General features: G+C 42.2%; 1 protein-coding gene across 4 annotated transcripts in view; it reads left to right on the forward strand.

Annotated features, from left to right (window-relative positions):
* LOC144681937 (Golgi-associated kinase 1A-like) overlaps positions 1–12,965 on the forward strand; it is a 166,852-nt gene that overhangs the window by 25,999 nt on the left and 127,888 nt on the right. For all 4 annotated transcript variants that reach the window (XR_013576880.1, XR_013576881.1, XM_078544115.1 and 1 more), the window contains exon 3: positions 4,513–5,843. Coding sequence is in view for 2 of the 4 variants with exons in the window: in XM_078544115.1 (XP_078400241.1) it covers positions 4,806–5,843 (1,038 nt within the window). In the remaining 2 variants the exon portion in view is untranslated. The remainder of the gene's footprint in view (positions 1–4,512; positions 5,844–12,965) is intronic.

Raw genomic sequence — 12,965 nt, forward strand, 5'->3', positions numbered from 1 at the left:
ACACTGTATATATCACACTGATACAAAATACCATAAAACACTCTATACACCAAAAAACACTGTATACACCATGCTGATATAAAATACCATAAAACACTGTATATATTACACGGATACAAAATACCATAAAACACGGTAAATACCACACTGATATAAAATATCATACAACACTGTATACATCACACAAATGTAAAATACCATAAAACACTGTATACACCACACTGATATAAAATACCATAAAACACTGTATTCACTACACTGATATAAAACACTGTACGCATCACACTGAAATAAAATACCATAAAATACGGTAAACACCACTGATATAAAATACCATAAAACATTGTATACATCACACTAATTTAGAATACCATAAAAAAGTGTATACACCACACTGATGTAAGATACCATAAAACACTGTATACATCATACTGATATAAAACGCTGTATGCATCACACTGATATAAAATACCATAAAACACTGTATCCATCACAATGATACTGTATACTTCACACTGGTGTAAGACACCACATACATCACACTGATGTAAAACACAATAAAACACTGTATACATCACACTAATAAAATCACTGTATACATCACGCTGGCATAAAATACCATAAAACACAGTATATATCACACTGATAGAAAATACCATAAAACACTGTATACACAACACTGATATAAAATACCATAAAACACTATATACACCACACTGATATAAAATATCATAAAACACTGTATGCACTACACTGATATAAAATACCATGAAACACTGTATACATCACACTAATTTAAAATACCATAAAAAAATGTATATACCACACTGATGTAAGTTCCGTAAAGCACTGTATACATCATACTGATATAAAACGCAGTATGCATCACACTGATATAAAATACCATAGAACACTGTACACATCACATTGATGTAACATACCATAAACACTCTATACACAACACTGATATAAAATACCGTAAAACACTATACACCACTTTGATATAAAATACCATAAATCACTGTATATATTACACTAATACAAAATACCATAAAGTGCTCTATACACCACACTGATATAAAATACCATAAAACACGGTATAAACGACAGATATAAAATACCATAAAACACTGTATATATCACACTGATACAAAATACCATAAAACACTCTATACACCAAAAAACACTGTATACACCATGCTGATGTAAAATACCATAAAACACTGTATATATTACACTGATACAAAATACCATAAAACACGGTAAATACCACACTGATATAAAATACCATAACACACTGTATTTACTACACTGATATAAAACACTGTATGCATCACACTGATATAAAATACCATAAAATACGGTAAACACCACACTGATATAAAATACCATAAAACACTGTATACATCACACTGATGTAAAATACCATAAAACACTGTATACATCACACTGATGTAAAATACCATAAAACACTGTATACATCACACTGATAAAAAATACTGCATACATCACGCTGGCATAAAATACCATAAAACACTACATATCACACTGATACAAAATATCATAAAACACGGTAAACACCACACTGATAAAAACACTGTATACATCACGCTGGCATAAAATACCATAAAACACTGTAAATATCACACTGATAGAAAATACCATAAAACACTGTATACACTACACTGATATAAAATACCATGAAACACTGTATACACCACGCTGATATAAAATACCATAAAACACTGTATCCATCACACTGATACAGTATACTTCACACTGATGTAAAACCACATACATCACACTGATGTAAAATACCATAAAACAATGTATACATCACACTGATAAAAAATATTGCATACATCACACTGGCATAAAATACCATTAAAGACTATATATATCACACTGATATAAAATACCATAAAATACAGTAAACACCACACTGATATAAAATACCATGAAACACTGTATACATCACACATAAAAACATGTATACACCACACTGATGTAAGATACCATAAAACACTGTATATATCATACTGATATAAAACGCTGTATGCATCACATTGATATAAAATACCATATAACACTGTATACATCACACTGATATAAAACACTGTATACATTACACTGATGTAAAATAGCATAAAACACTGTATACACCACGCTAATATAAAATACCATATAACACTGTATACATCACACTGATATAAAATACCATAAAACACTGTATGCATCACACTGACACTGTATACTTCACACTGGTGTAAGACACCACATACATCACACTGATGTAAAATACCATATAACACTGTATACATCACGCTGATAAAAAACACTGTATACATCACACTGGCATAAAATACCATAAAACAATGTATATATCACACTGATATAATACCATAAAACACTGTATACACAACACTGATATAAAATACCATAAAACACTGTATTCACTACACTGATATAAAATACCATAAAACACTTTATACATCACACTGATGTAAAATACCATAAAACACTGTATACACCACACTGATATAAAATACCATAAAACACTGTATCCATCACACTGATACTGTATACTTCACACTGGTGTAAGACACCACATACATCACATGGATATAGAATGCCATAAAACACTGTATCCATCACACTGATACTGTATACTTCACACTGGTGTAAGACACCACGTACATCACACTGATGTAAAACACCATAAAACACTGTATACATCACACTGATAAAAAACACTGTATACATCACACCGGCATAAAACACCATAAAACACTGTATATATAACACTGATATAAAATACCATAAAACACTGTATACACAACACTGATATAAAATACCATAAAACATTGTATTCACTACACTTATATAAAACACTGTATGCATCACACTGATATAAAATACCACAAAACACTGTATACATCACACTGATATAAAATACCATAAGACACTGTATACATCACATTGATATAAACTACCAAAAAACACTGTATACATCACGCTGATATAAAATACCATAAAACACTGTATCCATCACACTGATACTGTATACTTCACACTGGTGTAAGACACCACATACATCACACTGATGTAAAATAACATAAAATACTGTAAACATCACACTGATAAAAAACACTGTATACATCACACTGGCATGAAATACCATAAAACACTGTATATATCACACTGATGTAAAATACCATAAAACACTGTGTACACCTCACTGATACAAAATACCATAAAACACTGTATATATCACACAGATGTAAAATACCATAAAACACTGTATACACCACACTGATATAAAATACCAGAAAACCCTGTATTCATCACACTGATATAAAACACTGTATGCATCACACTGATGTAAAATACCATAAAACACTGTATACACCATGCTAATATAAAATGCCACAAAACACTGTATACAACACAGTGACATAAAACACTGTATACATCACGCTGATATAAAATACCATAAAACACTCTATACATCACACTGATGTAAAATACCATAAAACACTGTATACATCACACTGATATAAAATACCATAAAACACTGTATTCATCACACTGATATATAATACCACAAAACATTGTATACATCACACTGATATAAAACACTGTATACATTACACTGATGTAAAATACCATAAAACACTGTATACACCATGCTAATATAAAATGCCACAAAACACTGTATACATCCCACTGACATAAAACACTGTATTCATTACACTGATATAAAATACCATAAAACACTGTATATAGCACACTGATAAAAACACTGTATACATCATACTGGCATAAAATACCATAAAACACTGTATACATCACACTGATATAAAATATGATAAAACACTGTATACACAACACTGATATAAAATACCATAAAACACTGTATACATCACACTGATATAAAATACCATAAAACACTGTATAGATCACACTGATGTAAAATTTCGTAAAACACTGTATACATCACACTGATAAGAAACACTGTATACATCACACTGGCATAAAATGCCATAAAACACTGTGTACATCACACTGATATAAAATACAATAAAACACTGTATACACAACACTGATATAAAATACCATAAAACACTGTATACACCACGCTGATATAAAATGCCATAAAACACCGTATACATCACACTGATGCAAAATACCATAAAACACTCTATATACCACACTGATGTAAAGTACCATAAAACACTGTATACACCACACTGATATAACACACTGCATACACCACTCTGATGTAAAATACCATAAACACTGTATACACCACACTGATATAAAATACCATAACATACTGTATACGCCACAGTGATATATGATTCTATAAAATATCTTGATGAAAGATTAAAATCTTCCCTAAAGTTGAATTGTTTTATAAAGCCTGGAGTTACAGTTTTACCCACAATTAATTCAAGGCTGTAATCTACTTTTGGGCTTTAATAATATATCATGTTAAATTTATCTTTGCAGTTTTCATCATCGTCAGAACCCCTTGGTGAGATTTTATCTGCATGGCATCTCCCAACCATTCATTATTCTATATATAAAAATATCTGAGCTACTTAACTGGGTCACCGCCTTTTAACAACTCTGAAATATTCATCACTCTGCATTGGATGCAGGAGTTACATTAAACCATTAAAGAGCGCAATGGAACAGCAAGCAGAATTGAAGTGAGTCTTGATTCTAAAAGGTGTCTTTATGCTGTACCAGAAGTGCATAAGGAAATTCTGAAACTTTTGGTTTCCCTGAGAATAACAAGTATGAGACTGAACAAGAAAAAAGTGCTTTTGTGTGCCAGCCTTCTTGGATTTGTGTCTCTTCTGCTTTGTACAATGCAAACACTGGATGTCAACTCAAAGGCAATGGACAGGAAGTCCCATATTCAGGGAGCTGAGCAACCTTATACAAGAGCACATGGGATGAAGGGCAGAGGTGTCCGCCACAGCGTTTTACAACAGCAGAGTAAATATAAATGGAAGGAGTTTTTTGTTCTGGATTCTGTGCAGATTATGGAGTCAAACCTAAATCAAAATGCCTACAAAGCCAGGCCAGCTAAAGAGCCAAAAAACAAAGATGGTATGAAGTGGTTGGGAGAAGACAATGAAATAGTGGGCATGGATAAGGACACCACTCAGAAGTCAGCCAGAAAGAATAATGTGGCTTCTCCAATAAAACAAGAAGTGAAGAAGGGGAAAGGAGTAAAGAAAGCAGCAAAAACCATCTTGGAATGTCCCAGATTTGGCACGTTCCGCTCGATGGATTTCCTTGCAGGGCCCCCCTCAAACAAACCCATCACTTGGTTCAGTCAGAGAGACAAGCAACTGGTAAAATTCCTGGCTGGAGGATTTGTTCAGAAGGTTGACCGTCTGATCAGGGGAAAGCAGGCGGTCCGGGTTGTCTTGAGCATTAACAGCAGCCTTGCTCCAGAGGGCAGCAGAGACCACTGCAGAGCAGGAGCTTGTGGAGTTGTAAGGGAGATGAGTGACCTACGGGAAGTCGCTGCTTTCCACTTGGACAGAATTCTGGACCTCCAGGTCAGCCAGCCGGTGGTCGCACGCCGACTGCAGTCCCCCCTGCTGCCGTCCGGATACAGGGACGGATCGGCAAGGCCTGCTGTGTGGTGGGACCCGCAGATCTCTGTACCCCAAGGTGCCAGCCTGCACCTGGACACTTACCTTTTCCACGTGGCTCAGTTCCCCTCTGTCTTCAGGCAGTGCGGTGAAGCGGAAGGTGAAATGTGTTTCCAGGACAACAACCCAGAGCTGGAAAAGCTGAAGCTGCTGGATTATTTCTTGCAGGTAATTTGGGGGCAAAGGTACGTTTAGTTCTCCCCACATGCTTGGTTTGACCGGCATTGGGAGAACTATTGCTGAGTTTCAGTTAGCGCACCTCAGGTAGGTTGTCCTGTGCTTGAAGTGGTTGCAGTGCAGGATTCCCAGCCTGACATTACCTCTTAGAAGGGTAATTAGGGATGGAAAATAAATGCTCTCATTATTTATTTGTCAAATTTTTTTAAAAAGTGGGTTAAATTATAAGGGCAGGCTGCTTGTAATCTCTTGACTATAGAGGAGCAAGAGGTGTTGCGATCGAGGTGTTTCAAATGTTAAAAGGATTGCATTGGGTTGATAGGGAGAAAGCATGTCCCCTCACGGGGAATCAGGAGCAAGGGGACATCATCTCAAATTTAAACTAGACCCTTCAGGATCGAAATCAGGAGGCACTTTTTCCCCACAAAGAGTAGCAGAAATTTACAACTCACTCCCTCAAAACACTGGGTTCTGACATAATTGGAGGTTTTAAGACTGAGATCGTTAGATTATTGTTAGGCAGAGGCATCAAGGGACATGGAGCAAAGGCAGAAAGTAGAAAATGAGCTACAGTCGTAATTAAATGGCGGGAAAGGCTCGAGGGGATGAATGGCCAACTCCTGTTCTCTCAAATGTCTTTTTTTTGTGTTCCCTCCCTGTGATTTCCCCCTGTCCTGACATTCCACAACATAGAGGGAGGGTCCTGGGTCAGGTCTCCTGGTCCCAGGCCTCTTCCAAAACCACAATGTGGCCCAATGTTCCAGATAATGCAAGAATCCAGATCAATATTTAACCACTGGGCCCACGGCAATGTTCTCTTCTGATTCCCTCTATCATTATGTTCACTGCATTCCAGGCCAACCTGGAGATTTTCTGTTCTCCCTTTTCCCAGCCCTCAACTCTACCCTTCCTCCTCCCTGCAGAGACATTCCACCTCCACATTGCACCTTCAAAGGGAAGGAGGGAGGTTACAGGTTCAATACCCCCAGTGGATCAGTCTGGCAGGGTTCACATCCCAGATGCCAGTCCACTGCCCAGCGAGTGCATTTGTGTAGGGGCGGCTAAGGACGGAACAGCGTTTGGCCATGATACCTCTTTGGCTAAAGCGCTTGCTAGCACTTGGCAGGAGTAACTATAACTCTCTAGGGCCTGGTTTCTCCATATAATGCAGCCAGCTGTGCAGGAGATATAGGCTGAAATGCCTAATGTCATGGTTCCAGGTAACCTCGGTGTTCTGGGTCGGAGGAGGCTGTAAAGCTTCCTCCCCATTTTGATAACATGTGGGTTGTTGAGAGATCGTTACATTAGCTGCGGGAATTTGGGCTTTTTTTACACCACAGGGAACAACATCTAACCATTGGCCCCGTGGGGTTCATCGTCACATGCTGGCTTAGGTGAGGTGATATTGGAATGTGTCTGGCCGAAGATAGCCATCTCTTTAAGCCTGAGGCCCGCTACCACTTAAAGACAAATATATATACAGGACAGGGAAGTGTATACATCTGACATGGGGGTTGTAAGCGGCTTTCCACCCACGCTCACATCTTCGCCCAGCAACCAGGCGGTCAAGGGACAAGTGTCCTCGACCCATTCGAACGGTCCTGAGGAACGAAAGGCCAATGAGCATCAATTAAGAGCCCGGCACCCACTAAGGGGGTACCACCGTCTGAAGATGGTGTCTATTCCAGATCTATGGAGGCTGTTCTAAATTGGAATTGCTGGTGACGACGAGATAAATTGGTTCGTGAGAACCAAGAGACTTTTTCCGGACATGACACCCATTAGCCCAAGCCCCAAAGGGTTGGGTAAGGGCTTACGGAGATGCAGCCGGTCCCTGGGTGTGTTGGGTCGGTATCCTGTTACTTTGACATTGTTTGCTCTTTTGTTCATAAGATAACATTGGCTATGGGTACCCGCGTGGGCCCCAGCTATGCCTGTCTCTTTATGGGGTATGTGGAACATTCCTTGTTCCAGTCCTACTCCGGCCCCCTCCCACAACTCTTTCTCCGGTACATCGATGATTACTTCGGTGCTGCTTCATGCTCTCGTCGGGACCTGGAAAAATTTATTAATTTTGCTTCCAATCTCCACCCCTCCATCATCTTCACATGGTCCATCTCTGACACTTCTCTTCCCTTCCTTGACCTCTCTGTCTCAATTTCTGATGATAGACTGTCCACCAATATCCATTACAAGCCTACCGACTCCCACAGCTACCTCGACTACAGCTCCTCACACCCCGCTTCCTGTAAAGACTCCATCCCATTCTCTCAGTTCCTTCGCCTCCGTCGTATCTGTTCTGATGACGCTACCTTCAAAAGCAGCTCCTCTGACATGTCCTCCTTCTTCCTTAACCGAGGTTTTCCATCCACGGTCGTTGACAGGGCCCTCAACCGTGTCCGGCCCATATCCCGCGCATCCTCCCTCACGCCTTCTCCTCCTTCCCAGAAACATGATAGGGTCCCCCTTGTCCTCACTTATCACCCCACCAGCCTCCGCATTCAAAGGATCATCCTCCGCCATTTCCGCCAACTCCAGCATGATGCCACCACCAAACACATCTTCCCTTCACCCCCCTTGACGGCATTCCGTAGGGATCGTTCCCTCCGGACACCCTGGTCCACTCCTCCATCACCCCCTACTCCTCAACCCCCACTTATGGCACCTCCCCATGCCCACGCAGAAGATGCAACACCTGCCCCTTCACTTCCTCTCTCCTCACCGTCCAAGGGCCCAAACACTCCTTTCAAGTGAAGCAGCATTTCACTTGCATTTCCCCTAACTTAGTCTACTGCATTCGTTGCTCCCAATGCGGTCTCCTCTACATTGGAGAGACCAAACGCAAACTGGGCGACCGTTTTGCGGAACACCTGCGGTCTGTCCACAAGAAAGACCCAAACCTCCCTGTCGCTTGCCATTTTAACACTCCACCCTGTTCTCTTGCCAACATGTCTGTCCTTGGCTTGCTGCATTGTTCCAGTGAAGCCCAACGCAAACTGGAGGAACAGCACCTCATCTTCCGACTAGGCACTTTACAGCCCTCTGGGCTGAATATTGAATTCAACAACTTTAGATCTTAAACTCCCCCTCCCCCCATCCCCACCCCGTTTCTTTCCCCCCCCCCACCCGCTTTTTTTTCAATAATTTATATAGATTCTTCTTTCCCCACCTATTTCCATTATTTTTAAATCTAAAACTAAAACCTTTAGTCTTTCCACCCCACCCCCACTAGAGCTGTACTTTGAATATCCTGTTTTCCATTCTTAATTAGCACTTTTCTCAGACAAAGACCACCACCTTCAACACCTCTTTGACCCTTTTGTCTGTGACATCTTTTGATTATCTGCTCACACCACACCCTCAATGTGTCTCTTCCCCCCCCGCCCCCACCCACCTTAAACCAATTTATATTTCTCCCTTGTTGAAACTATGCTGCAGTTCTGCCGAAGGGCCATGAAGGCTCGAAACGTTAACTGATTTCTTCTCCGCCGATGCTGCCAGACTTGCTGAGTTTTTCCAGGTAATTCTGTTTTTGTTTCAGGTGATGTGATTATCGGTAAACGTCTCTGGATATTCAGGCGACTTCCCTGAACTGGCTCCGTCCTTTGTGGTGTGAGTCCCTTGCTTGGCTGATCCCACTGAATTAATGTCGTGTTGTCCAAGATCTCGCCCTGGTCTTCCGCATAGCCCCCCTGGTTGTGGTCACTCCTGGAGGTAGTTCACTTTTCGTCGACAAGCGACGTTAAGGCTTGAAGTACGTGCCTCCAGGCATTAAGTTTAGCCAAATGCCTCATCATCAAATTAGTGACACCCATAAATGGATGAACGAGTTTCCAGGCTGAGTAGGACAAGGTGCTGCAGGCCTGACAAGCTGATCACCAGCATGATACATTGTTCTCAGGGAAGTAGGGGAGAGAAGGGGGAACACTGGGATCATGTTGGAAGAAATATCATTATCATTACCATTTTGCTCCCAGAGGCAATTGCTTCACTTTCGAATGTTATATGAGAATGGTTACAAATACATATAAAATGATTAAATAAAATGTTCCCACCCTTCCAGCATTTTGTCTATCACTTTCTCCCATCCCTCCCTCTCCCTTTTCCCTCTCTCTCCTTTCTTCCTGTCTCCTGTCTCTTCCCTCACCTTCCCTCCCTCCCCATGCTCCGTCTCCTCTCACTCTCCGTGATCCTTCTCTCTGCCCCTCTTCCTTGTTGTCTGCCCCGTCTCTCTTTCCCCATCTCTCTCTCTTTCCTTTTCGCCCTCATTCTCTACCGCCCCTATTTGAGGAGTTACAGTATGAGACCATTTCAGAATTTCAGGGCCATTGTATATTGTTAGTGAAGTCCCACACTTGTTAACTCAAAGAAATGCTTCTTCCAAACTTACAAGGAGCCTCTCCTAGTTTTCCCTTCACTCTGACCGTCTTTTGGCGGTGTGCATCTTCTGCTGTGTAACCGATTGATCAGCCCAGGCTTTGCCAATGAAACCTTCCATTCTTGAACATTGCAGAGCTTAATAACAAAGACAGCACCAGAGAGCTTTCAGTGATTTCAAACACATGATCCAGTTAATTTTAGTCATCCTTGAGTATTGAATAGATTTTCAGTCTGAATGAAGTGGAGCTGAATGTTGCAGAAGTTTCCCAGACAAGTTAAAAGTCTTTACCTTAGCTTTGGGTTTCATATTTGGTACTTTCAATGCCCCACAAAATACGTGGGGAGCCCAGAAGATTCTACGCTGAATATTTTTAATTGCATTTTATTTTTACTATTTTTTAAAAAGTATTTTTATATATTTTTTAACAAAGAGAAGTGGGAACAACTGCCACAAGCTGTTGGATAAATCACTTCACCAATGTGAGAAAAGTAACAATAATGTAGCACTGGGTGATCAGTGATTTCCAGGGTCAGTGATTCCTGGGGTCTGTGATTCCCAGGGTATTTGATTCCCGGGATCAGTGATTCCCGGGGTCAGTGATTCCCAGGATCAGTGATTCCCGGGGTCTGTAATTCCTGGGGTCTGTGATTCCCGGGGTCTGTGCAGTCAGTGATTCCCGGGATTTGTGATTCCCGGGGTCAGTGATTTTTGGGGTCTGTAATTCCCGGGATCAGTGATTTCCAGGGTCTGTGATTCTCAGGGTCAGTGATTCCTGGGGTCTGTGCGGACAGTGATTCCCGGGGCCTGTGATTCCCGGGGCCTGTGATTCCCGGGGTCTGTGCGGTCAGTGATTCCCGGGACCTGTGATTCCCGTGGTCTGTGATTCCCAGGGTCAGTGAATCCCGGGGTCAGTGATTCCCGGGTTCTGTGATCCTCGGGATCAGTGATTCCTGGGGTCTGTGCGGTCAGTGATTCCCGGGATCTGTGATTCCCGGGGTCAGTGATTCCTGGGGTCTGCTATTCCCATGGTCTGTTATTCCCAGGTTCTGTGATTCTCAGGGTCTGTGATTCTCGGGGTCAGTGATTCCCGGGGTCTGCAATTCCCACGGTCTGTGATTCCCGGGGTCAGTGATTCCAGGGGGTCTGTGATTCCCTGGGATGAGTGATCATTAACTCCTCTCCATTCTGGTGGTTGGTGAGACTAACAACTTTATTAGGATTGGATTCATGTGCGAATGTCTGGATGTCAGTCACACCCCATTTATTACAGCCTATCTGACTCATACTAAAGAGATTTTTTGCCCTCATCAGGATGTGGGATTTAAGTGCTGTGGAGCACGACTATTTCCACCTACACATCGCTATCCTTTGACCCTGAGCATTGGCGATGATCCCGCCCAGGTCAGGTTTAGCACAGCCAATGACCTGGTGAGGCTCCAGAGTGACCCCTTCATTGGCCTTTGGTGATGTTAGTAAGCTGCAAGTCTGAAACACAGGGGGATGATTTGAAATCTATCCTGGCAGGTGCTGGGTGGGTGCAGTTAAAATCCACCAAGTTACATACCAGGGTCTGAAGCCGCTGATGACCATTTTCACCTGGTAATCCGAGCAGGAAGTAGGACTGAGAATGGTTAGGCCTCCCTTGCCATGATCTCAGCTCAGGTTCGTTGGCCGAACTTCAGTCCCAAGCTGTTTTCCACCATCACCCCCTGAGAACCATGAACATAGAGGGCAGGAGGTTGGCCAGTGGGATTGAAAATCAGCCAGGCCTCATTCTGCTGTGGAGTGGGTGAGGGTTTGCTCACCAGCCTAATATCCCGCCGGCCAATGAAACACAGCAGGTCTGACAACACCTGTAATGAGAAAAGCCAGGTTAATTTTAGGGGCATAACCCTTCATCAGGACTACAGCACATCCAAAACAGCAATCTATCCTTTCTCTTCACATATCTGATATACTGTTAGGGGATGGAGCTCTCTGACAAACGGGAATTTCACCATCAAACTCTGCAAATTCCATTTTGTGAAGGTATCGTTGTCCCAGAAACCAGACCACAACACCGAGAGTGATATTTGCTCCACCATTTGGTCCCTGTGTCTAATGATTTGAATAATATATGAGGAACACCTGACGGTGACCAATTGGAAACTCTCTTTGAAGGGGAGCCACGTTCTGGGGAGCGTTGCCAGATTTTGTAAACTGTTCCTCTGCTAACATCAGGGCCTGAATTTTTCGCTCGTTGGGCGCGCGCGATTGGCAGGCCCGGGAGCGGACGGGAAACGTGCCACCGACCGCAATCGGCCCCCCCCACTGCGATTTCACGCTGGCCGGCATGAAACGCGCGCTGAGAGAGGTTCAGCGCTGCCGGCGGAGGCGGGAAGAAGTCTGACGTCACCGCGGGTGCTGGTGAGCATTTCCAGTGAGCTCTCTGAAGGCAGACAGCTGCCCCAGGGAGCTGCAGGACCTCCGCAGAATAAACTAAACAACAAAAATGCTGCAAAATATGTCCATGCAGCACAATCAAGCACCTGAAAGCAAACCTCATAAAAAAAAAGTCCCCAGATATCTCTTTTTATTTTCTTTCCCCACGGAGATTTTATTCTGCCCTAGATTGAGGTTTGAGCAAAAATATAAAGGCCGCCTAGCCGATTGGCCCGTCCGCCAACCGTAAAAGTAGACGGGCCACAAAAAATCACTTTCAATTGCCTCCTTAATTGACTTAATTGTCCATG

Source organism: Cetorhinus maximus, chromosome 6 (genome assembly GCF_964194155.1).
Source record: "Cetorhinus maximus chromosome 6, sCetMax3.hap1.1, whole genome shotgun sequence".
Taxonomy (NCBI): Eukaryota; Metazoa; Chordata; class Chondrichthyes; order Lamniformes; family Cetorhinidae; genus Cetorhinus; species Cetorhinus maximus.